The sequence below is a fragment of the Brachyhypopomus gauderio genome, unplaced genomic scaffold (genome assembly GCF_052324685.1).
Source record: "Brachyhypopomus gauderio isolate BG-103 unplaced genomic scaffold, BGAUD_0.2 sc82, whole genome shotgun sequence".
Lineage (NCBI taxonomy): Eukaryota > Metazoa > Chordata > Actinopteri > Gymnotiformes > Hypopomidae > Brachyhypopomus > Brachyhypopomus gauderio.
In genome coordinates this window covers 612,686-636,632 of record NW_027506903.1, presented here as the reverse complement: position 1 = coordinate 636,632, position 23,947 = coordinate 612,686, and the positions used below count along the sequence as shown (strand labels likewise).

The window sequence follows — 23,947 nt, the reverse complement described above, 5'->3', positions numbered from 1 at the left end:
GTTCTGGTACCTGGAGTGGTGTGTGGATTAACATCTCTGATGCTGGTTTTCTTATTTTCAGGTGTCTTTGTCACAGCTGTTGTCACTATGAGGACAGAAAAAACAACCTTTCAGACACATTCTGGTATCAGTAAGAACCTTTTTCAGTAAGATGTGCTCTGGTTGCTACATCTGTTCTCCATACTGAGAATGCTGCATTAAGGACACAACAGAGACCAAATATGAAAGGGTCAAACTATCTCACTTCTACTCTGGGACCAAATCTAGTATCACACCACAGACACAGGATTAGTTATTCTGTCTCTAGTCAGTGCTGTCATGTTTTAAATGTTCATCGACATATAGTTTCACCATTTAAAACACAAAGGTACATGTAAACATACCTGTGAGTGCATCAGTGACTGTGAGGTGAACAGGAACCTGTACATCTCCAACAGAGCACCAGTACCAGTCAACATCACTCTTCTTCAGTCCACTCATCTCCACCTTGAAGGAACTTATCCCATCATCACTGGTACAAACTGCTGAATTCTGGGATGTGTGAGTCCTCCCCACTGTGTAGCAGCTCCAGTCTGTAGATCTGCACCACTGCTTCTGTTTATTCTGATATGCAGCACTGTAGAGACACTGGACACTGACGCTGCTCCCCTCCTCTCCACTCACTCTGCTCCCCAACACAGACACCGCAGGAGCTGAACAAACACATATAAATACAGCAGTGTAAACATGTCCTCCACCATAAGAAACATCTGATAGAAGCCTTACAAACAGTCAGCAAGTCTATATCTAATACAGAGAGATTTCTTACCTGCACTAACTGTCAGATACAAATAATCCTTATCATATGGTTTATATTCATCACCAATTTCAGCAGCACACCAGTACCATCCAGAGTGATCAGTGTTCAGTCTGTTCAGTTCCACAGTGAACATATTGTGGGTTGGATGATCAATAACTGATGTGCTTCCACGTGTGTTTGTATAAGTTACTATGGTGCAAGAGGACCAATAGTATCCATGACACCAGAATTTGTTGTTTGATTTATAGGATTCATCATAAAAACATGGAATAGTGACAGAATCTCCTCTTCTTACAACAACTTGCTTCAGCGTTCTCATACACTCTGAATCTGCAGATACACACACACACACACACACACACACACACACACACACACACACACACACACACACACACACACACACACACACACACTCTGAAATAGGTCAGCTAATAAAGGACCAATTACACCCATGAAACTGAAGACCACACAGGTGGTTCATAGGAGTGAACCAGCGCTGATCTTACCTGAGATACAGAGGAGAAACACAAAGAGAACGATAGAATCCATGAGAGAGTAACAGCACATGTAACTGTTGCTACAGGGCACAAATGACAAAATGCACTTCCTGCATCACACACTGGGTCTGAGAGATGATCCAGTAATGGTGTTTCTTCAGAAAGGTGTGAATTGTGGCTTCACTGCTGGACAGATCAACACTGTTCATGGGTTGAAGAAAATGGGCACCATTTTCTGCGCTCACGTGTTTTGAAGTGTTATAAATAACTGTAGATGTTCAAAACCAGTGACTTTTATTGTCATTACTCGTGTAAACAGTTGTTCTGAACAAAACACAGTTGGTCCTGGCATTAAAACACGCTAAATGCAGAATGTTTTCCTGAAACGTTTGCCATCTCTCTCAAAGAAGCACCTGAAAAACTCACAGCATTGTTGTAATAGTGGAGGTAGCACTATTTATAACTCTGCATTCAAACAAAACATGCAAGACAAAATACATTGTGTGTATTGTGTGTGAATTATGTTGGGTGGTGTGTGATTGCCAGTGTAACCACATGTCTTTACTGGACACAGTGGTGCTGGTTGTCAGTCTAATATGGGTACGATTGCAGAGTGAGGCTGTAACCTGCAGGAGGAGGTTTTCCCAGAGTGCCTCACACTGCTCTACTTCAGACACGCTGCAAATGAAGCGTTGTGGCCTAAAGATGAGACACTGGCTGTCCAATGAGACGGTCACACAGTCCTCTGAACCACCGAATATGGACATTCACAGTTACCAGAATGCACAAGAAACCAATCACATCACACGATCACCATCCCCAGAATACTAATCTGACACATGTAGTTAATTAGTCACTCTGTACTGTAAAAGTCTTTGTTAATCTCATTCTGTGCTAAGCACATGGTTGTTTGGATCATTGGGTTGTACACATATTGTACAAAACTATTTATTCAGTCATAAAACGTTGAATCTAATTATGGAAGAAATTTACAAACACACTGTCAACATTGTTATACCCAGACTTGCTTTTATTTATGAATGCATAATGCATACATGTTTCAATCAGTATTGGAAGAACTGGGAGTATCAGTACAGGTTCAGCTCATCAGTGTGACGCGCGGGCAGGGCGAAGGACGAGACACGGGAATCCTTGCTTTCCAGGCAGACGTCACTTTAATAACAAAGAGATTGCGCAATAGCGCACGAGCAACACACACGATTCACACAACGTGCAGACTTAGACAACGACGAGCACAGGACACTGCGCGAGCGCACATTAAATAGACAGACCACATTAGCCCCATGTGATTACGAGACGATTCACAGGTGAGACACATTATTCACACAACATAGCCTTCACCACAGAGTTCCGCAGACGCAGACAAAGCACGTGGACAACGTTTACACACACCCAAAAGGGAGGGGCCGGGGTCCTCAACATGACAGACGCCCCCTCCAAGGGCACTACCCGTCCCGGGGTGCCAACAGGACCGAGTGCCCCGAACCCACGACGATGGGCGGATCCGACGCGCTCAGTCCTGCGTCTGGGAGGTGACCGCCCTCGGGGAAGCGTCCGCCACGGACCGCCTAGAACACCCTCCCTGGGAACACAGGGGAAAAGACGTTAGACAACGGCACGGTTACAAAAACACAAACAGGCACGCTTACACACATAGACACAAACGGGAAGAGGGGGTTAGGTACACATACGGGTAGACTTACGAACACAGGCACACACACACATGAAACAGGCGCCAGGCTGCGCGCCAGAAGGAGAGCGATGAGGGGAGTGAGATCGGGAGCCACTGGTGCTGCAGGCGCTGCGGTGGGCGGTGCTCCTCCTGCCCTTGCTGCAAACCCTCCACCGGGCGCAGCGCGGCTGGCGGACGCGCCTGGTGCAGCGCGGTTGGCCGACGCACCAGGTGCAGCGCGGTTGGTCCCACCCCTCGGTGGGCCGTAGGGCATTCCCCCTTCTCTCGATCGCCCCCTGGAGCCGGCAGTGTGGTCTTCTTCCTCCGTCTCCATCGCCTCACTGCCAAGGCTCCAGCTCATGGGCTGTTCCGGGCTGCCACCCCGGGAGCAGTCCATCCGTTCTCCTCCGGAGCGATCGGAGGACGGGGTCCATCTCCCTTTCACCGTTCCACCAGAACACTCAGAGGGGGGCGGACTGCCCTCCTCCTCCGAGTCTAGTTCGCTGCCTGTGCACTCGGAAACACCCGAGCGCACGGACAGAGGACGATCGTCTTCCTCAGGTCCCTCCTCCTCCCCGTAGTCAGCGGGGTCGGCGGAGCACTCAGAGGGCGGGTAGTCCTCCTCCTCGTCCCCTTCCTCCTCCTCTACGACAGAAGAGGGGTTTACGGGCGGAGGGAGGTAGTCCTCCTCGTCAGACTCCTCCTCCTCCTCTTCTTCCCCGTAGTTGACGGTAGAGACGTCATCTAACGACGGAGGATAGCCGTCTTCCTCTGACTCCTCCTCCCTACCGTAGTTGACGGTGGAGGCGTCGCATAAAGATGGAGGGTAGCCGTCTTCCTCGTCTTCCAGCTCCTCCTCCTCGCCTGGGGAGTCCCCCTCCCCAAACTCGCTCTCGGGGGTCTTCTCCACCCCACAGAGCGCAAAGGAGCCTACCCGCAGGGGTGAGGGCTCCCTGGATGTAGAGGGGTTGTACTCCCTCCAAAGCCGCACCGCCTCCTGGCGGAGCTTCTCCGCCGCCTCGGGGTCGTGGTGCACCCGCGCCTGTCGCAGCAGGGACGCACAGACTGGGTCTGTCTCCAGCTGCTCCTGCGTGGGTCCGATCTTGTGGCGCGGGGAGGAGTCCCCCTCGAGCTCGCCCTTTGTTGTCGTCCCTGTCCCGTATAGCTCGGGGACGTTAACCCGTGTGGGCGAGAGCTCCTGTGGAGGCGCGGAGTGTCTCTCTTGCCACACCCGCGCCGCTGTCTTGCGGTACTCCTCCGCCAACTCTGGTATGGAGGTCTCCCGAGCCGCGCACAGTAGGTATGCGCACTCGGGGTCCTGCTTCAGCTGCGCCAGAGTTGGCGTAGAGTCGCAGCGCGGGGGGAGGACGAAGCGCGGTGACGCCGCTTACTCGGGCGAGTTGCCTTCTTCGGCCGGGTTGCGTAGCCCGGCATGGTCCTGGTGTCTCTGGTCGGCTCGTCGTTCTGTGACGCGCGGGCAGGGCGAAGGACAAGACACGGGAATGCTTGCTTTCCAGGCAGACGTCACTTTAATAACAAAGAGATTGCGCAATAGCGCACGAGCAACACACACGATTCACACAACGTGCAGACTTAAGGCCCATTCACACCCTACGGTAATTACGGATACGGACCCTTTCGTCCGGTTCCGGAGGTCGTTTCATCCGTCAGTGGGTCCGTTGCCAGAGCGCTTACGAATCCGTAGCAACGGAGCAATATAAACGGAAAATCAGGGGGCAGTAGAGAGTCAGAAGCATCGGACGTACACCAATTCGGGAAAATCAATGAAGAAGAGTACTGGACTTTAAAAAATGACGCTCGAGTTAGAAGAGAAACTTTGCGAGTTGGTTAGAGGCTACATTCTGCTACGGTGCCAGGTCATCGCGATAAACAGCGATGCAAAAACAGCTGGGAGGGGATTGCTGGTGCCGGAAATTTGACTATACTGCCCTCTAGAGGATGTATTTTTAAAAATCATAACAACGTTGGAACCGGAAAGAGGTATAGTGGCCCGCTACGGAGGCTACGTTTGGTACGGACGGACGAAATTCGTCCGTGTCCGGAGGTATAAAGCAGGCTTTAGACAACGACGAGCACAGGACACTGCGCGAGCGCACATTAAATAGACAGACCACATTAGCCCCATGTGATTATGAGACGATTCACAGGTGAGACACATTATTCACACAACATAGCCTTCACCACAGAGTTCCGCAGACGCAGACAAAGCACGTGGACAACGTTTACACACGCCCAAAAGGGAGGGGCCGGGGTCCTCAAGGTGACAATCAGCCTTTCACAGCAGGTGTGTGTTACTCCTCTCTCCTCCTCTCAGTACTGGCCGTGTCATTCACTTTCTCTAATGTAGGAGACAACTCTTTATTGTGCACTATCACACCTCTTCTGCAACGTCCAACATCACCACGTGTGGTGATGCACAGAGGAAATGCACAATTGTATAAGAAAGTGAAGCATGCGTGTTTGACATAAGTAGCACCACAAATAACATCACTGATTCTTGTCTTTCTATTTGCAGTTTCCGAAAAGTTTAGAAAAAATTTCACTTTTCAGTATTTTTGTTTCTTTATATTATTTTTTTCATTCCTTGATTTTCTTCATTATTTTTCTCTGACTGAGAAAAGTGTTGCACACAGAAGTGACAGAACGAATTTAATGAATTAAAAACAATCATCCACAATGACACGGTGTGACGTCAGGTGCAGCGTGAAGGACGAGACACAAATCCAGGCTTGGTCACAGACGTCACTTTTATTGCGACAACGAATAGCGCAGTATGCGCACGTATAAACACTAACATAAACGTGAAACGTTCAGACTCAGACAACGACGAGCACAGGACACTGCGCGAGAGCACATTAAATAGACAAACCACATAAGCCCCGTGTGATTACAAGACAAGCCACAGGTGAGACGGATTATCACAAGACACAACCACACCCACGGAGATCCACATACGGGAAGACTCACAAACATTGGGACGTACAAACACGAAACAGGCGCCAAGCTACACGCCAGGAGGAGAGCGAGGAGGGGAGAGAGACTGGGAGCTGCTGGTGCTGCGGAGACGGTCCTCCTCCTGCCTTCGTTGCGAACCCTCCGCTGGGTGCAGCGCGGCTGAAGAACGCTCCAGGCAGACCGCATGAGAGTCCACTGTCGGTCTCCATCGGCTGCTCCACCTCTGCCTGGCTCCAGTTCATGGTCTCTGCCGGGCTCTCACCCCGGTAGAAGTCCATAGTGCTGGCGTCGGATGGTCCGACGGACGCGTCACTCTCCGGAGTCCTCCCTCCCTTTGCGGCCCCCATGGAGAGCTCAGAGGGGGGAAGGCTCCCCTCTTCCTCCTTGGTGTAGGAGCCCTCTTCATCCTCCTCCTCCCCGCCGTAGTCTGCGGCGGGCGCGGAGCACACCGACGGAGGGTAGTCCTCTTCATCCTCCTCTCTCTCACCGTAGTCCACGGTAGGGGCGGAACAGACCGAGGAGGCAGGTTCATTGCCCTCCTCATCTTCATCGCCCTCTGAGTCCTCCGCCTCGAACTTGCTCTCGGGGGTCTTCTCCGTGGAGCAGAGTTCGAGGCAACCTACCCTCAGGGGCGAGAGGTGTCGGGATGAAGAGGGGTGCTGTTGTCTCCACCATTGTTCCGGGGCTTCGCGGAGGCTCTCCGCCTCCTCAGCGCTGCAGGCTTCTCGAGCCTGACGCAGCATGGCCCTGCAGAACGGGTCCTGCTCTAACAGCTCGAGGGGCATGGAGACGTTGCGGTGCTGGGCAGGGGAAGAGCCATGGTGGTGCTTGCTGGGTCTCTTCCCCTTCTTTGCCCGGGTGGTGTAGCCCGGCATTCTTTGGTGTCTCTTGTCGGCTCGTCGTTCTGTGATGTCGGGTGCAGCGTGAAGGACGAGACACAAATCCAGGCTTGGTCATAGACGTCACTTTTATTGTGACAACGAATAGCGCAGTATGTGCTCGTATAAACACTAACATAAACGTGAAACGCTCAGACTCAGACAACGACGAGCACAGGACACTGCGCGAGCGCACATTAAATAGACAAACCACATAAGCCCCGTGTGATTACGAGACGAGCCACAGGTGAGACGGATTATCACAAGACACAACCACATCCACAGAGATCCACAGATGCAGATGAGTAGACGTAGATGACGTAGACACACACCCAAAAGGGAGGGGCCGGGGTCCTCACCGTGACACACGGAACACTAATATTGTAATAAACCAAGTGATAGATATAAATTATTATTAAATACCATGTATCACAGTGAAACAGGGATGTGTCATGGTTAAGGATTGTTGCTCTAACCAACCCTCCCGTATACAAGCATGTACAGTAAATGCATATAGTGTAAAATATAGAGATTTAACTAACCCCAAACAAGTTTAAGTTGTTTGTCACTTTAAATATTATAGGATCAGTAAGTAAAATTAACAGTTCCATAGAAATCATTTATTCAGTACTTATAAATTCTTCTCTGATATTTACATATAGAAGGAATGTAACTTTTGTAGGACCAAACGCAATCCATGTCAAATAAATGAGTAATCTCTTAAATCATTTTACTTTCACTGTCACTGTGGTTGTTGCAACCCAACAGTTCCCATTTGGTCAGTTTAGATCCACATCACAGACCCACAACAGAGAGGATGAATGTATTATCATACGCTAAAGAGGAAGTGACTTAGAACTGAAAACATTACTCGGCCCCAACACCACACTATGACTGGGGTTTCTACTAAAAGACAAAAAAAATGTATTTTGGGGGTAGGAATTTGGGATGAGACGTAACCAGGGCAACTGTAAGAGGATAGAAATGAGGTGTTATGATCATGTCTGAAGTGAACTCTCAGCTGTATAATGTGTCAGTCATATATTCTGTCCAGGGTGTCCAGACACAGACAACAGATTACAGTAGTGAAAACAGGAACTTTAATGCTGGGCAACAGAGTTGAGTGATCTACAGTGTATTCTGGTCAGACCAGGAACAACTCTAGGTGGTTTCTGACGTGTGTCTTGGTCCACATTTGGTACAAATGATCTCATCAAGATGTTAAAAAGCAACAGAATGGGCCACCATCATAAATTCTGCCAGCCACAAGAATTATACATTTCTATATCACAAAATGAATTGTTGGATGATTAATAATACAAATTTTACTACAAATGTCTTCTTTCATGAGTAACAATCAATCATGAGTAACTACATTTGTGTTTATAATTGCTATTTTTGTCATGTTCTGGAGATCTTGACAGGAAGAAGGAGAAGGAGGAGAGGAAATGAGTTACAGATTGCAATGATATGACTAGTAAGTGGTTGATCGATACAAGGGGAGTGAATGAGAGCCGTGATAGGTGGAGTAGTGTGTGTGTGTGTGTTTGTGTGTGTGTGTGTGTGTGTGTGTGCGCGCGTGCACTTTGGCTGGGTGCAGGCGTGGTGTGACAGTTATTACAGTCTATTATAGTTGTATAATTTCCTTCCTTTTTTAGATGTTTAAATATGTTGTGTGTGTACGGAAACAAGTGTAATAAAACTTTCAGTGTTGCTACATAAACATGCAAAGAGTGGACCAGAAACCAATGAGATTAATGACAACAGCAAACCAATGAGATCACTGCAATCCCAAAGAAATCTCATATACTGGTTTTCATTCATTGTAGAAACTTTGCATTTTCAAAGCATACATTTAAGTGTACACATAGCCTTTCCCCAGAAACACTTGATCACAAAGATGATAATAATGAAGTTACTAATAGAACTAATAGAAATGGGAGAATTCCAGTGCGAATAATCCAGTACATATCGGTCGGTCAACTATTACAATTGAAAAATCAGGACATTGAATGATTTCAAATATTTTAAAGCAGAAGAAACATCAGCAACGCTGTGAACATTCAGAGTTAAAATTTTCAGACTTCATTACTACACGTGTAACTGTACAGATGCCCCTGTGTACATTCCGTCATGCCTGGACATCCGTGTTGTATGTAATATTTCAAACATTATGTAATTTTTTTGCTCTGGACCTTTCATTTAAAGTAAACCAAAGTTCCACTCCTAACACACTTTCCCAGAGGTGTTGTGTCAGGTGAGCTCATGTTTCATAAAGCTTAACATTGTGGATGTAAACCACTCTAAACGTAATGAGGATTAAATAGGAACACTGGCATAGTTCATTAGTGTGAAATGGGAAGATGAATATTAATTTTGTTTGGGAACATTGTCATTCTGCATGCCTGTCAGTGGGACGGACATCTTGTCGACAGTCTGGAGCAAAGACGTTTCGCACTGTCTACTGCAGCAGGTCTGTTTGTCACTCCTAAACAAATGGAAAGAATCAAAGAGGCAATTTCACATATAAGAGCAATGGTCATTTTTGATGTTGTTGTTGTCATGAAGGGGAGAGTTTGCCTCAATGGTAATTTAGACCATTTGTAATTTTGTCAATTTAACTGTCCCAGAGAATGACTAAGCTAGTGGAACCTAACAGGAAATATCACAAAGTAGTTTTATGATAATTAGAAATGCACTTAACGTACAGAATGTGTGTTTGCAAGATGATGAATTACAGCAAACTTGTGTGGAAGTAATCTGCTCAAGGTGCTTAAAACACATGTGCATACTGCTATGAAGACAAAGGATAAGCCAAAAGACTCGCACTGGATGAAGGTTTCAGGAAGAAAAGCGTTTAGAATTTTAACCCTCTAAGTTCCTCTTACCTCTTAGCTGTGAACTACAGAACTGTAGATTATATGATCACCTACAGCTGTTGGAGACATCTGCAAAATGTTTGGCAATAAGACATGGAAAATCCATAATCTGACACTGCCCTGGACTCTGTTGGCTTACTGAAGACATTACTCGCTCAACAAAATTCCATGCAGTTAACGGCAAAAAAACAGTGAAGAAGTGATTTTATGGTAATGAAGTTCCGTACAGTTGATCTTTCAGAGGTGCAGGTCACACTGTCTACTTGGTCTCGTGCAGAGTAATACCATTGACAAGTAGATTTATTAATATTTACTGTAATTCCTGGTAAAGAATATCACAATGAGAATATTGTTGATATATGTATATATTGAGGCATACAGTCCTACATTTGTCTCGGCCAGAGTGCAATAGGTCACTGGCTCTTCGGTTGTAGAGGTCTGTTTCACACACACAGACACACACAGACACACACACACACACACACACACACACAGAAGTATGAAGCACAGAAGCATACATAACTGAAATTTGAAAACATTTATGGACTAGCATAATTAGGCTAAAACACTGCGCAGTTGATTAACCAATGGGCCCGTACAGTTTTGCGTTTGGTAAGCACTTTTACAATGCTGTACGTCACATCATCTTGATCCAGGGCAGAAGACTGTGAAGTTTGACAGACACACACACACAGAAACACAGTTTCCAGTGAGTATAGATTAGCAAAGACATGATAAAGCACTGCAATCTTTTAACTCACTAATAAATGTTAAATAGCTTATTAAATGAAATAACTCCTGATGAGCTGTTGGAACTACAGTTGTGATGCTGAAGAGGTGCAATGATCCTGCCATCAAAGACCACACTACTACCCATCAAACACACCAATACTACCACCAAATACCACACCACTACCCATCAAACACCACATAACTACCCATCAATCACCACACTACCACCCATCAAACACCAAACTGCCACCCATCAAACACCACACCACTACCCAATCAAACACCACACTACCACCCATCAAACACCAAACTGCCACCCATCAAACACCACATGACTACCCATCAAACACCACACAACTACCCATCAAACACCACACAACTACCCATCAAACACCACACTACTATCCATCAAACAACACACAACTACCCAACAAACACCACACTACTACCCATCAAACACACCAATATCCATCAAACACCACACCACTACCTATCAAACACACCGATATCCATCAAACACCACACTACCACCCATCAAACACACCACTACCCATCAAACACCACACTACTACCATCAAACACCACACCACTACCCATTAAACACACCAATATCCATCAAACACCACACCACTACCCATCAAACACACTACCACCCATCAAACACCATACAACTACCCATCAAACACCACACTACAACCCATCAAACACCACACTACAACCCATCAAACACCACACTACAGCCCATCAAGCACCACACAACTACCCATCATACACCACACAACTACCCATAAAACACCACACCACTACCCCCCAAACACCACACCACTACCCATCAAACACCACACTACAGCCCATCAAACACCACACAACTACCCATCAAACACCACACAACAACCCATCAAACACCACACCACTACCCATCAAACACGCCAATATCCATCAAACACCACACCACTACCCATCAAACACACCAATATCCATCAAACACCACACCACTACCCATCAAACACATCAATATCCATCAAACACCACACCACTACCCATCAAACACATCAAAATCCATCAAACACCAGACCACTACCCATCAAACACCACACTACTACTCATCAAACACCACACTACTACCCAGCAAACACACCAATATCCATCAAACACCACACTACTACCCATCAAACACACCGATATCCATCAAGTACCACAGTACTACCCATCAAACACACCAATATGCAACAAACACCACACTACTACCCATTAATTTCCACTATTCTTTCCCAGATTTTCAGGCTGTGACTGATCAACTTTATTCCCCTGTAATTACTACAGCTCTGAACGTCGCCCTTATTCTTGAAAATCGGCACCATTATGCTTCGTCTCCACTCCTCAGGCATCTTCTGACCTTCCAAGATTTTGTTAAATAACCCAGTCAAAAACTCCACTGCTGTCTCTCCCAAACATTTCCATGCCTCCACTGGAATATCATCTGGTCCAACTGCCTTACCACACTTCATTCTCCAAATTGCAGCCCTTACTTCCTCCTTGCTCACCTGAGGCACTTCCTGATTCACAACCTCTACCTCTTCTAACCTTCTTTCCCTTTCATTCTCTTGATTCATCAGTTCCTCAAAATACTCCTTCCACATTCCCAAGACACTCTCCTCACCAGACAACACATTTCCATCTTTATCCTTTATCATCCTAACCTGCTGCACATCATGCCCATCACGGTTTCTCTGTCTGTCAAGTCTGTACAGATACTTTTCCCCTTCCTTAGTATCTAACTGAGCACTAATATCCATCAAATGCAGCATTAATTCCCTCAAATTCAATATTAATAAACATTAAATTTGACCAAAATAATAACCATCAAATACAAGAAGAATGCCAATAAAACACAATATTAATAATTATCTAATAACAATACTAACTGTATGATCAGCCGGCCCATGGCTCCTCTCTTGAGTTTCCTCTGTTGGAGAAAGATTGACTCAGAAAAGCAAAGCAAATGTTAGTTTTTTTATTTTAATTTTAATTAACTTGTATATTATTAAATAACACAAAACATGTATAAATAATAATATCTAGGTGTTACAGTACAGCCCCTGACTCCTTCCTCAGGTGTGTGTGTGTGTGTGTGTGTGTGTGTGTGTGTGTGTGTGTGTGTGTGTGTGTGTGTGTGTGTGTGTGTGTGTGCGTGTGTAAAAAATCCCTGATTTGCTAAATGTGAAAAACTATGGTTGTGCTTTTATCAAAATCTCAGAATAATCTTTTAAAAAACCGTCTATGAAAATAGATTACATTAATACTTACTACTTTTTTTTATCAAGGTCCAGAATATGATGCTAACCAAAATGACCAGCAGACATATGCCCACAGCCACTGGAAGCCACACCAACATGATTGATCCATGCCTGCAGAGCACATGACAAAGTTATGACCCTTTACACATCCTGTGTTCAGTGAGTCCCAGGGGAAAATAAACTCTTTCTTCAGTCATTTGAAACAATCGTGAAGCAATGTATCCTATACGTAAGCAGGTGTCATAAACACTGCAGCTATCAGAACACGTGTATTGCCAAGTAATTCAATTGTTCTTCATCAGGAAGGAAGTAGACATGTGAGCTTTCATCACCGTGGAAAAGGCCGTTGTTCAACTGTGAAATGAGCAAACAAATGAAGCATCTTAGTAAGAATGAGATTTGTTTCCATTATTTGATTTGAAGCAAAGATTTGAAACTTGTGGTTTTGGTTGGACCTGGAGGGGTCTGTTCCATGTTAATCATCTCACTGCCAGCAATTGTAGTCATAGTTGCTCCCACCGTGGAAACAAAAGAAACAAGATGTTCTGAGGAATTCAGCATTTTGACATGACTGGCAGCGTTTATGTTTTGAGTTAACTGTATTTTGATTGGTCTGTATTCATTCCTACTGAAAGTACTGAAAAGTGGATTTGATGCAGTTACAGAGTTGAACTGGCTTTTATTTACAATGTCAGTTTTTTTTAACACATTTTAATGAATAAAATCAAAGATTATGTTAAACATACTTGCAAGTGCATCAGTGACATTGAGGTGAACAGGAACCTGTACATCTCCAACAGAGCACCAGTACCAGCCAGCATCACTCTTCTTCAGTCCACTCATCTCCACCGTGAAGGATGTTTTCCCATCATCACTGATTTGTACTGCTGAATTCTGGGATGTGTGAGTCCTCTCCACTGTGTAGCAGCTCCAGTCTGTAGATCTGCACCACTGCTTCTGTTTATTCTGATATGCAGCACTGTAGAGACACTGGACACTGACGCTGCTCCCCTCCTCTCCACTCACTCTGCTCCCCAACACTGAAAGCTCAGACTCTGGACACAAAGACAAGCCGTTTTTATTTGGACGTCTTGATGAATATAAGAAATATTCCATAAACAGGACAACAAGAATCCAATTCTGAGTGATTGTGCTTCAGTCGAAATACCTGACGTCACTGAAATATGAAATTCTTCTTTAACATCGGCCCCAATGATCTCCACAGCACACCAGTATCTCCCAGTGTTTCTCTGCCGAAGGTCTCTCATACTGGCAGTGAAGAGACCATGAGCTGGGTCATCCATCACTGTCATGTTCTCCTGGGTGGTGTTGACATACGCTAGAACCGTGCAGCTTGGGAACGACGCCCATTCATGAAAGCACCAGTATTTCTTATGATGTATATACTTGGATTCATAATGACAGGGGACAGTGACAGATGCCCCACGTTGAAGACTTATCTTTCTCTCATATGAACTCCTGCTCAGAATGCCTGCACAGAGAACAGAACAAGCTCAATAACCCACACTCTTCTTTCAGTTGAATAAGTGAACAATATCTAAGGCATGAAAAAAAAAACTACTTACACATGATGATGAACTCGACCGTTAAAATGCAGCGCATGTTGGATTTGTTCTGTTGCTGAAGTTGTGAGATGTTCTTCTCTCTTACATCTCGTGTTCCTTTGGCAATGTGGATGTAGCAACTCAACTTCCTCTTTCATTCTTTGCAAAGCTTCCACGGTGTGAATAGGCTAGAAAGTGAACAGCTGTGTGAGGGAACTACTTACAATTGTATTATATGTGTGTGTGCGGGGAGGGGGGGAGTGTTCATGTAAAAGATAGATAGATATGTGGAGTGGTTGTTTATGTATGCATTGTTGAGAGAACTGGGGGGGCAGGAGGAAGATAAAGGAGTAAAGGAGTGATTGGAGAGGACATGAGTGGGGAGGTGGCTCACCCAACCAGATGGGATGAGCTTACGGCTGGGACAAACCCTACACCCATCCACTGGACACAAGGGATCTAAAAAGGAAAGACTCTCGCGGCTTAGCCAGGTCCGGGTCTCATTGACTCCCTCTGGCACTGCGAGGTACCCGTTACAAAAGCACTTTGCATTTTTTTTCCTTTACTAGAAGTATTTCAAGCAGGGTTGCAACTACATGCTTTCTGAGGTGTATGCAAACATACTATCGGCGCCCCCTGCACTCCACCCCCCACCCCCCACCAACTCGGCAAATAATTTTCTGACATCGATTTGGTGCCCCCTCTAGTGCAGCGCCCCTATGCGTCGCATACGCTGCATACCCCCTTTTTGTGCCACTGATTTCAAGTATTTTACATAGATCATAATGGAAATACTGAACATGGATCATCATTATTATTTACAGATTTATTGAAAAATCTCAAGGCACTACAGGCAATACATCCATTATTCTGTAGATAACAATATGTATAAACATAATTATCTGTCGATTATATTTTTACACTCTTTGTGAATATGAAATATGTTGAGAAATACAAACCAATGTCCCTTCTCATCTGTTGCTGTGCTATTGCCATTCCAACATTTTCTAAAGTTATCCACAGATTCACTCACCTGTTCATTTGTACTTAAATGACCACTAACTCCACAGTTCATTTGGAATTATAGGTAAAGACATTTATTCCTGTAGTTTTGTGGTAGTCTGGCTCAGAGGTATCTTATCTATCTTACCTATCTGTGCTACTATCTGGATGCATTCTGTGAACAAATGCAAAGCTTGTAAGTCGCTCTGGATAAGATGTTAGTCGCTCAGCTAAATGTAAGTGTAAATTGAACTACAAAGTCCACAGTACATGTGTGCTTTCCAAAATCTTAAACACCTCACCTGTAGCACAAATCGAGGGATTATAACTCTCCATATGCATCATGAAAACAAAATCTACATAGTCTGTGTAAGTTGTCTTTGGTGGGAGGCAGATCCCATACAACCCCATACAGCCTCCTCAACCCAGAACTCTCTTCTCAGACATCTTCTTGCTGCTCATCCAGGCCTTCACAGTGCAGGGACATCAAGGCATTATCCATCACAACACTTGGACCTGCTGGGCCGACGCGTTCAGGAAGACGACTGGAGTGTTCTTCCACTCCTGTCCTTTCTCCTGAAACACCTGCATTTTGGGAAACAACCTCAGCATCTCTGCAAATTCAAGACTTACAAGACGTAGTTTAGGAATGTGGCAGCATCTGGGACAAACCATGAATTTAGCATCTGTTTCATCCACGCCTCTTTTCACAGGAATCTTCTCTGTGAAATGAAACAATTAACCAATGAAAAATGAATGAATGTTTTTTTTTTTCCTTAGCTGAAATGGTGACAAAAAATGTTTAGACCCACAATAAGCCAAGTCTAAAACCTAAAATAACCTGATTTGGTCCTGGACTTGGGATAATCTTTATCAAGATAAATCTTTAAAGTTTAAGGTTCGATCTAATGTAACTAATCACTGGAATCTGTACAAATTCAGCCACAGTATTCTGTGCTGATGGCAGTCTCACACACAGTATGTGGAACTCAAAAAACATTTTCCTCTAATGTGTACACTTCCCATTTCTAGGGTTTTCTATTGTTGGCGCTAACAACGCTCTCGGCTAGTTTTAACATGGACAAAAAACAGGTGTACCGCTCACTTATAGCAACACACTCTTATAGTGAAGGACGTTATCTGACAGTATCATGCTGAGAGTAACATGCTGTTAACACGCTATTACTTTTACTCATTGTCACACTTCGGATCACTATATGAAATAAAGGGGCAGATATGATGTGTACTCCATCACGTATTTCTCGTGCACAACTGTAAACCAAAACTAGACTTACTGGATTGCGCCAGAATCCTCCACGGAACCACGACTGCAGCTAACAAGAGGAGCAGAGCACCACACACCAGCAGTGGAGTTTGCCAGAACAGGAGACTGAAATAGCAAAGCACAGTTGCACACAACAGACCTGTTGTACAGACCACATACACACGACAGACCTGTTGTACAGACCACATACACACGACAGACCTGTTCTACAGACCACATACACACGACAGACCTGTTGTACAGACCACATACACACGACAGACCTGTTGTACAGACCACATACACATGACAGACCTGTTGTACAGACCACATACACATGACAGACCTGTTCTACAGACCACATACACACGACAGACCTGTTGTACAGACCACATACACACGACAGACCTGTTGTACAGACCACATACACATGACAGACCTGTTCTACAGACCACATACACACGACAGACCTGTTGTACAGACCACATACACGGCAGACCTGTTCTACAGATCACATACACACGACAGACCTGTTGTACAGACCACATACACACGACAGAACTGTTGTACAGATCACATACACATGACAGACCTGTTCTACAGACCATATACACACGACAGACCTGTTGTACAGACCACATACACGGCAGACCTGTTCTACAGATCACATACACACGACAGACCTGTTGTACAGACCACATACACACGACAGACCTGTTCTACAGACCACATACACATGACAGACCTGTTCTACAGACCACATACACACGACAGACCTGTTGTACAGACCACATACACGGCAGACCTGTTCTACAGATCACATACACACGACAGACCTGTTGTACAGACCACATACACGACAGACCTGTTCTACAGATCACATACACACGACAGACCTGTTGTACAGACCACATACACGGCAGACCTGTTCTGCAGATCACATACACACGGCAGATCTGTTCTACAGGCCACAAACATACTGTAGACCTGTTTTACAGACCACATACACACTGCAAACCTGTTCTTCAGACCACATACATGTAAACACAGTTCATACACATTCACAACCAGTTCTCGTTGGTTTCGTTAGAAAAGACAGCACAAGACTATATAATCATTATAATAATGAACTGGGCTCTTGTGATGGAAATTTAATGATTCCCCTTTATGCCAGGCTTTCTGAGTATATATTAAACACATTGGATGTATAAGCTAGAGCTTTTTACCTATTACCTATAATCAGAGCACTGAAGCCATTCAGTGTCTGGTGTGGCTCAGTAGGCCTTAGAGGAATACTGTCTTTCCTCTACCACGTCATCGGCCCACTCTGGGTGCCTGATGTTCCTAGAGTGACCTCGCTCTTATCTATACTGGAGACGCCAGCTGGTCTCCTAGTCTCAACATGGAAGTGGCCACGGCGGCACTCAGTCCATCATGAGATCACGAGGATGCTGAGCGTGGATGGGGCATGTGAGGGGAGGGGCCAATATACAGCTGTCAAATCATGTGTTAATTATGTCATGTTTACCCAATCATATTCTGTTAATCACCTCATGTTCACTTCGTGGACACCGTGTGTGCTTATGAACTAAAGTATAAAAGATGAGAGTTCCCAGGGGGGGAATGGGCTCTCTGTGGCAGACGCCTTGTGCGACTGTAACAGGGGTCTCTGGAACTAATCCATACTTGCTTAATTAATCCAAACATAAATCCATAAATTTATTTTACTCTATTATCTTACCCAACTGCTTCTGAATTTTATTGTGCTTACCATTTAAGGGTTACAGAATTTCAACCACACTCTTTTAGTCATTTTGTTTCATGAACGGTTATTGAGAAGCTCTTTGTCTTATTAAGGGGCAACCATCCTGGGGTTGGGAAGGTAATGGATAGGTGTTGCGTGCTCCAGCACTCTTGAGGTCACTTTGAGTTGAATTGAGTTGTGTTGAGTGCCCTTTTTCAAGGGTGCTTGAGGTCAGAAGAGGGCAGAAGAAGGCCCCTAACACCTAGATGGACTAGGTGTACGTATTCCAGCTTCTGGGGTTGATGATCCAATCACGATTTATGAACGAGAACTATGACATCTTACAGAGCTATGAAGACAGAGGGTGAAGGGTCTGAGAGTTGCTGTGGTCACCTGCTTGAGTGTGGAGCCTTTGCCACAGATGAAGGCTGCTTTGTTAATCGGACTGACGGTGTGAACAAGGGTGTTGATGCCACATATGATGCTGAAGGGAAAAGTTTATGATAACACATTTAATAATTGGTTAAATTTAGGTTGCCTTTACATTAAAACATTAAAAAATAACAAAAGGCAAGTTTTGGTTGTAGTGTGGGTGTGTGTTTGTGAGTTAGACACCTACTAGTGGTTTGTTTCTCCGTGACAGACACATAAACAGTCACTTGCTGTTGCCCGGCGCCACACCAGTACCATCCTGCATCCCGCATCTCCAGCCTCTTCATCGTCACGGTAACAGTGCCCAGCCTGTCGTCGTGGATCAGCACAGACCTGCTGCTGAAGGTCCCGGTGGAGTCTGTCACCAGGCAGGACGCCATGTGTCCACTCCTACACCACCTCTTCTCGCTCTCCCTGACATAAATCAAGGCAGCACATTTTTTCCCAGAAAAAAATGGCCTTCCTCAGTAATGATGAACCTTGGCTACTCTGCATTTTTTCTCCTGTTCTAGATCCTGGGACAGAGAGCTTGATATTACAGGGTCACAACGCTTAGAGTTTCTCAAACTAGCTGTCAGGGTTTACCAGACAGTCCTCATTTTCCGTCAGCTCCCAGTATGCCTGTTCCAGGTATGTCCTTAATAGCGTGACTTTAGCATCTTGAGAGCTGGGTGTGTGTGGTGAGTACCAAAGACTGGTTGGGTTGGCAAGATAAAGTGGATCAGGAGTGTTGGGAGTTGGGACTAGATAAAGATCTTCCTGGACTTAACTCAAATCTGGCCTAGATAAAGATCTTCTTAGACTGAACTCAAATCTCGCATAAATAAAGATCTTCCTGGACTGATCTCAGATCTGACCTAGATAACAATCTTTCTGGAATGAACTCAAATCTAGATAAAGATCTTTCTGGACTGAACCAAAACTGAACTCCTCTGGCACAGCATGCTTGCTTGGGTAAAAGTTCCTCCTGAGTGTGTTATTATGTGGTACCTGTGTTTCTCACTGTAGAGGCACCTGACAGCAACGCTGCCTCCCTCCTCTCCGTTCACCATACTGTTCACTACAGATATACCTGAAACACCAAAAATACTACATCATACTGAAAATGTCTTCATGGCTACGGCTTTTACCTGCTATACCTGTTGGATACAACCGACCTGGTGGCATGAATGTAGCACGGATGTAAAAAGCAAATTTTTATCAGTTTAACAGTTTGAAAAATGGAAGTCAATGCAGATTGACAGGGGGCTTTCACCATGTATGACGCTGATGTAAAGGGAGGCGGTGCTGTCCACGCTCCACATGCCCCCGACCTCCACCCCGCACCAGTACCACCCAGCATCGGCCTCCGTCAGCTCCCGCATGGTCACCGCGAACACGTGCTGGCTGGGGTCGTCGGAGATCGTCACCCTGCCCTTCGCAGATGGCGCCGAGCCCGGGTCGTCCGTGCGGGCCAGACTGGTGCAGAACTCCCGCATGGAACCCTGGCACCAGTACTTCACGTGCTGGGTGTACTGGGGGTTGTAGTGGCAGGGCACCGTGACAGACCCGCCCTCTAGAACTGCCAGGTCTCCAACCGTCGTCACAGTACTAACAGCACCTAGGACAATTACAGGGGGATCGATGGCATGTAATGTCACTATATATCGTACTCAACAGTAGTGCGAATTATGAATCATGTGATTCTAAAATAATAACCTGTAGTGATATTATCGTAAGACTGAATATGGCAGATGGCTCTCATGAATGGACGCTGTGCACATTACTCAACCACAGTTGCCTTAAATAGGGGATAGAAGGGAACTTCTTGTTTCATTTTACACAAATAAAAACACAACACTTTCACATCCCATTTATTCTGCCTGGTCATCGTTACATTACATTAGTCCTTTATGTGCTTCAACAGTTAGATCATTTTATTTCACTGAAATGATTAATTTCCCCAGTATTTCTGTTTTAGAGGGTAGTAGTGGGGATACTGCTCTTTTCTCATGACTGTTTAAGTGGGGAAAAGGGCAGAGGATGCCCATTATTTTGCGGACTCTTGAAACTACACAGCTATAACATGAGTGTAAGTAGGAGCATTCAGAACCACTAGAGAATCAGCAGGGTTTATAAGGCAGCCTTGAGTAATAATTGTCTTATTACTATTAAAACCCTTAATTTCCAAATGTACTGTCAAAATTGAGAAATATCTAAATGAAATGACCCAAAATCCTTCTGTGTCAGTGAATAGCACCACAAACTAAAACAATCTGAGCTGTACAAGGGCCTCTAGGTCCTGCTACACATACTGTGATCAGTGATCTCTTTATTGGTCCCATTGCCTAGATCATCACAATTAATCAAACTCAGACCCAGATCTCATCCACCAGTTTCCATATTTCAAATATTTTTTTTTTGCAAATCAGCATAATAAACAAATATTCAGTTGCACATTCCAGAAACCGCAGCCCTCCTCTGAGCACTCCGACGTCCGCTGTCACACCTCACTCATAGTTTGCAATGAATCATTCAAAACTCACCTAGAAACCGACGAAGGAGAACAATAAGAAGAAAGCAGAGCGGAGTCATTTGGGCGTTCGGTGAGGAGTCACAGTTTCTTCAGCTGTTACGAGATGTTCCTCCTACCCTTACTCCCACTCAACTGACCCGTTCCAGATGGGAGGCTCCTTTTAACTCTTTCTGATCCAGAACAAAACTACCACATTCACTTCCACGTAGGAATTAGGACGGCTAATAGCAAAGACAGACAGCTGCTTTCAAGAAGTGCATATTTGTATAGGCAATACATACAGCAACTCTCAATTTCAAAGGTGTTTTATTGACGTGGGAACAGATGTTTGCCAAATTATGTGTGAAATAAAAATGTGCATAAGCAAGTTAAATGTGATTTTGCTGTTAGAATTATGTAAATAAGTGCATTTTTTGTTGTTAAACTACAAATACGAGCTATACACAGCACCAGGAGGAGAGAGAATACATCAAAGACATGTTGGGGATGCTGATGGAAGAGAGAGCTGTTGTGGAAAGGGAAGAAGAGTACTGTGAAGACGGCATGGGAGAAGCTTCTGCAGCCATGTGGCTCCAGCCCAGAAAGCAAAGCAGTGTCTGGCTAGCCTTTTATTTCCAAATAGGCCCACCACTACAAATACAACAGGCCTGAGTGCACAGCAGGCAGTCGAGAAGGAGTTCAGGAACTACCTTCTGTCTCCAGACGCTGACAATGACTCAGATGCTCTGGATTTGTGGAAAGTCTATCAAAAGGACCGCCCCAGAGTAAGCAAACTGACAAAACAGTACTTCACCCTCTGAGAGGGATTTTAGCACAGCTGGCAACATGGTCACATATAAAAGGTCAACTGTGAAGCCAGATAATGTAGACCAGCTTGTATTTCTTGCCAGAAACTTCTTTGGCCAATCATAGGTTATCAACCCTCAAACATGTCCCTGCCCCAGCAACATGTTTTTATTGTTGCTCGTTTTCTGTATTCTGTAGCAGCTCTGAGCACTTTTCATATTCTTTATCCTGGCTGGAGCAGTTTTGTTTCAGCCTATGCACGTAAGAATAAGATAAATCAGCCTGTGTTATAATTTGAAGATATTGATATCAAAATATCTGAGAAGTTTGACAGTGATGCCATTTTTTGTGTTTATATGAAGGCTGCACACATAAAAGATGATCATTGATTTATTTGTACCATTTTAGTTTTATAGGTTTCATAAATTAGACATTCATTTTGAGACATTTGTAGGTAGACATCCTTGGTGGGCATTTTTCTGTGGGTTTTGTATTGTCCATAGTGAGATTAGAATTTTAGCGTGTCAACTGAAATTAAGATATGATACAAATTTTGCCCATATCGTTGAGCCCTAATACCACGTATGAAGACTGCTAATTCTGAAGAAGCTCCTCAAAGTTTAAACAGTTGCACACATCTTGATTATTGTTTATCGCTTTATTTCTGTTTCAATAGCTGGAGGACTTTAGAAAAGTGAAAAAGAGAGGGACAAAACAAGATTGGAAAAATTACATAATCTGGGCAAATCATATTTAACATTAAGAGCTCTACATTCTGATGGCACAGCCTTTGCTTCAACTGTTGGTCAGGAAGGCATTCACGCAAGCCTTCATACCTGGAAAAGATCAACATTCTCTGGTCAGAGGGACTAACAAACTATAAGCCATCAACCACATGTATAACATATTTATTCATTTATTCTAGACATGGTTTTCAAAGTCACTCTAAGCAATAAATAAAGATACATTTTCATCACTCAGACAGCTTACGATGATCAGATAAACACTAAAGTGCATTATACACACACACAAACAGTATATACAATTTTTACTATTAATTTTCCTATTAAAATATACACATTTTTAAATGGATTAAAACAGTAAAATGCAGACACCTGATGACGCCACGCACCTGTACAAGGTAGCCTCATTGAAAAGGCCTTGATTCAGCCAATGAAATTCACGACAACCAGGTGGAGAACAGTGTGGGCAAACAGGAAGTCTGCGAAGGCCCGCTCAGGAGACACTGTCAGGAAGTCTCCTTTATTCTGGGGGTTAATCTGGATGCGCAGACACACTGCAAGGGAAGAAACAACTTTACACGTTACGCTCGAGTACATAAACGTGCCAGCTTGTCTAGCTAACACACCTTATTTGGACAGGTCTGTCTTAGCCCAGACTACAATAAATACCCGCATTGCACTTTCTTGTATCACATCTAGATAACGTGGACTCAATTTTCTTAACCATTAAGCATGACTGCCAATCTACATAATTATAGATTTTTTAAATGTTAACACAGATCCGTTTGCAAAGTAAAGCCAGAGAATGTTTACCTGCAAGAATAAACGACCCCACACAGGCAATAAATCCAGACAAAAAACTATTAAATGGGAATGTGCCAACCAGCAGGCAATACAGGAACTGAAACACGCCAGTTAGCAAAATGTAGAGCAGATAGGCGTCCACCACTTTAAGCTTGTTCGACGTGGTGGTTGTGTATTCCTCCAAAAACCGGGATATGACGGAGATTACTGAATTAGACATCGTTTCGGTGAACAAACCACTGACAACCCACTGAAGAAACCGTGAAGCAGAAGAATGACGTGTAAACGAACGCGGACAGGTGCCACCACAAAATGTCCCCGGCTAAAAACACTTAGCT

General features: G+C 44.6%; 3 protein-coding genes across 8 annotated transcripts; all 3 read right to left on the bottom strand.

The window, feature by feature from the left end:
* Positions 1 to 8,156: 8,156 nt before the first annotated feature.
* On the bottom strand, positions 8,157 to 14,526 carry LOC143493143 (polymeric immunoglobulin receptor-like). Of its 6 annotated transcripts, XM_076991338.1 has the most exons (11): positions 14,341 to 14,525; positions 13,923 to 14,246; positions 13,501 to 13,809; positions 13,210 to 13,299; positions 13,087 to 13,108; positions 12,765 to 12,865; positions 12,383 to 12,441; positions 10,325 to 10,390; positions 10,113 to 10,163; positions 9,735 to 9,794; positions 8,157 to 9,334 (listed from the first exon to the last, which is right to left on the bottom strand). In XM_076991338.1, exons 1-10 carry the CDS (start codon positions 14,375 to 14,377, stop codon positions 9,738 to 9,740), a joined length of 1,116 nt encoding a protein of 371 aa, XP_076847453.1. In that variant the 5' UTR covers positions 14,378 to 14,525; the 3' UTR covers positions 8,157 to 9,334; positions 9,735 to 9,737. The 6 variants fall into 6 exon arrangements, 5 of the variants coding, with proteins under 5 accessions (XP_076847453.1, XP_076847454.1, XP_076847449.1 ...); XR_013125351.1 differs by having other exon boundaries at positions 9,735 to 10,163; positions 14,341 to 14,526; XM_076991339.1 differs by having other exon boundaries at positions 8,157 to 9,794; positions 14,341 to 14,526.
* Positions 14,527 to 15,136: 610 nt separating this feature from the next.
* pigr (polymeric immunoglobulin receptor) lies at positions 15,137 to 21,420 on the bottom strand. The gene is made up of 8 exons (XM_076991340.1): positions 21,287 to 21,420; positions 20,017 to 20,361; positions 19,752 to 19,833; positions 18,949 to 19,175; positions 18,723 to 18,813; positions 16,617 to 16,711; positions 15,994 to 16,043; positions 15,137 to 15,906 (listed from the first exon to the last, which is right to left on the bottom strand). The coding sequence occupies exons 1-8, from the start codon at positions 21,333 to 21,335 to the stop codon at positions 15,823 to 15,825; spliced, it is 1,023 nt and encodes a 340-aa protein (XP_076847455.1). The 5' UTR covers positions 21,336 to 21,420; the 3' UTR covers positions 15,137 to 15,822.
* A 1,285-nt stretch (positions 21,421 to 22,705) lies between these two features.
* Positions 22,706 to 23,933, bottom strand: dad1 (defender against cell death 1). Its single transcript, XM_076991265.1, has 3 exons — positions 23,619 to 23,933; positions 23,195 to 23,359; positions 22,706 to 22,898 (listed from the first exon to the last, which is right to left on the bottom strand). The coding sequence occupies exons 1-2, from the start codon at positions 23,827 to 23,829 to the stop codon at positions 23,229 to 23,231; spliced, it is 342 nt and encodes a 113-aa protein (XP_076847380.1). The 5' UTR covers positions 23,830 to 23,933; the 3' UTR covers positions 22,706 to 22,898; positions 23,195 to 23,228.
* Between the last annotated feature and the right edge of the window lie 14 nt (positions 23,934 to 23,947).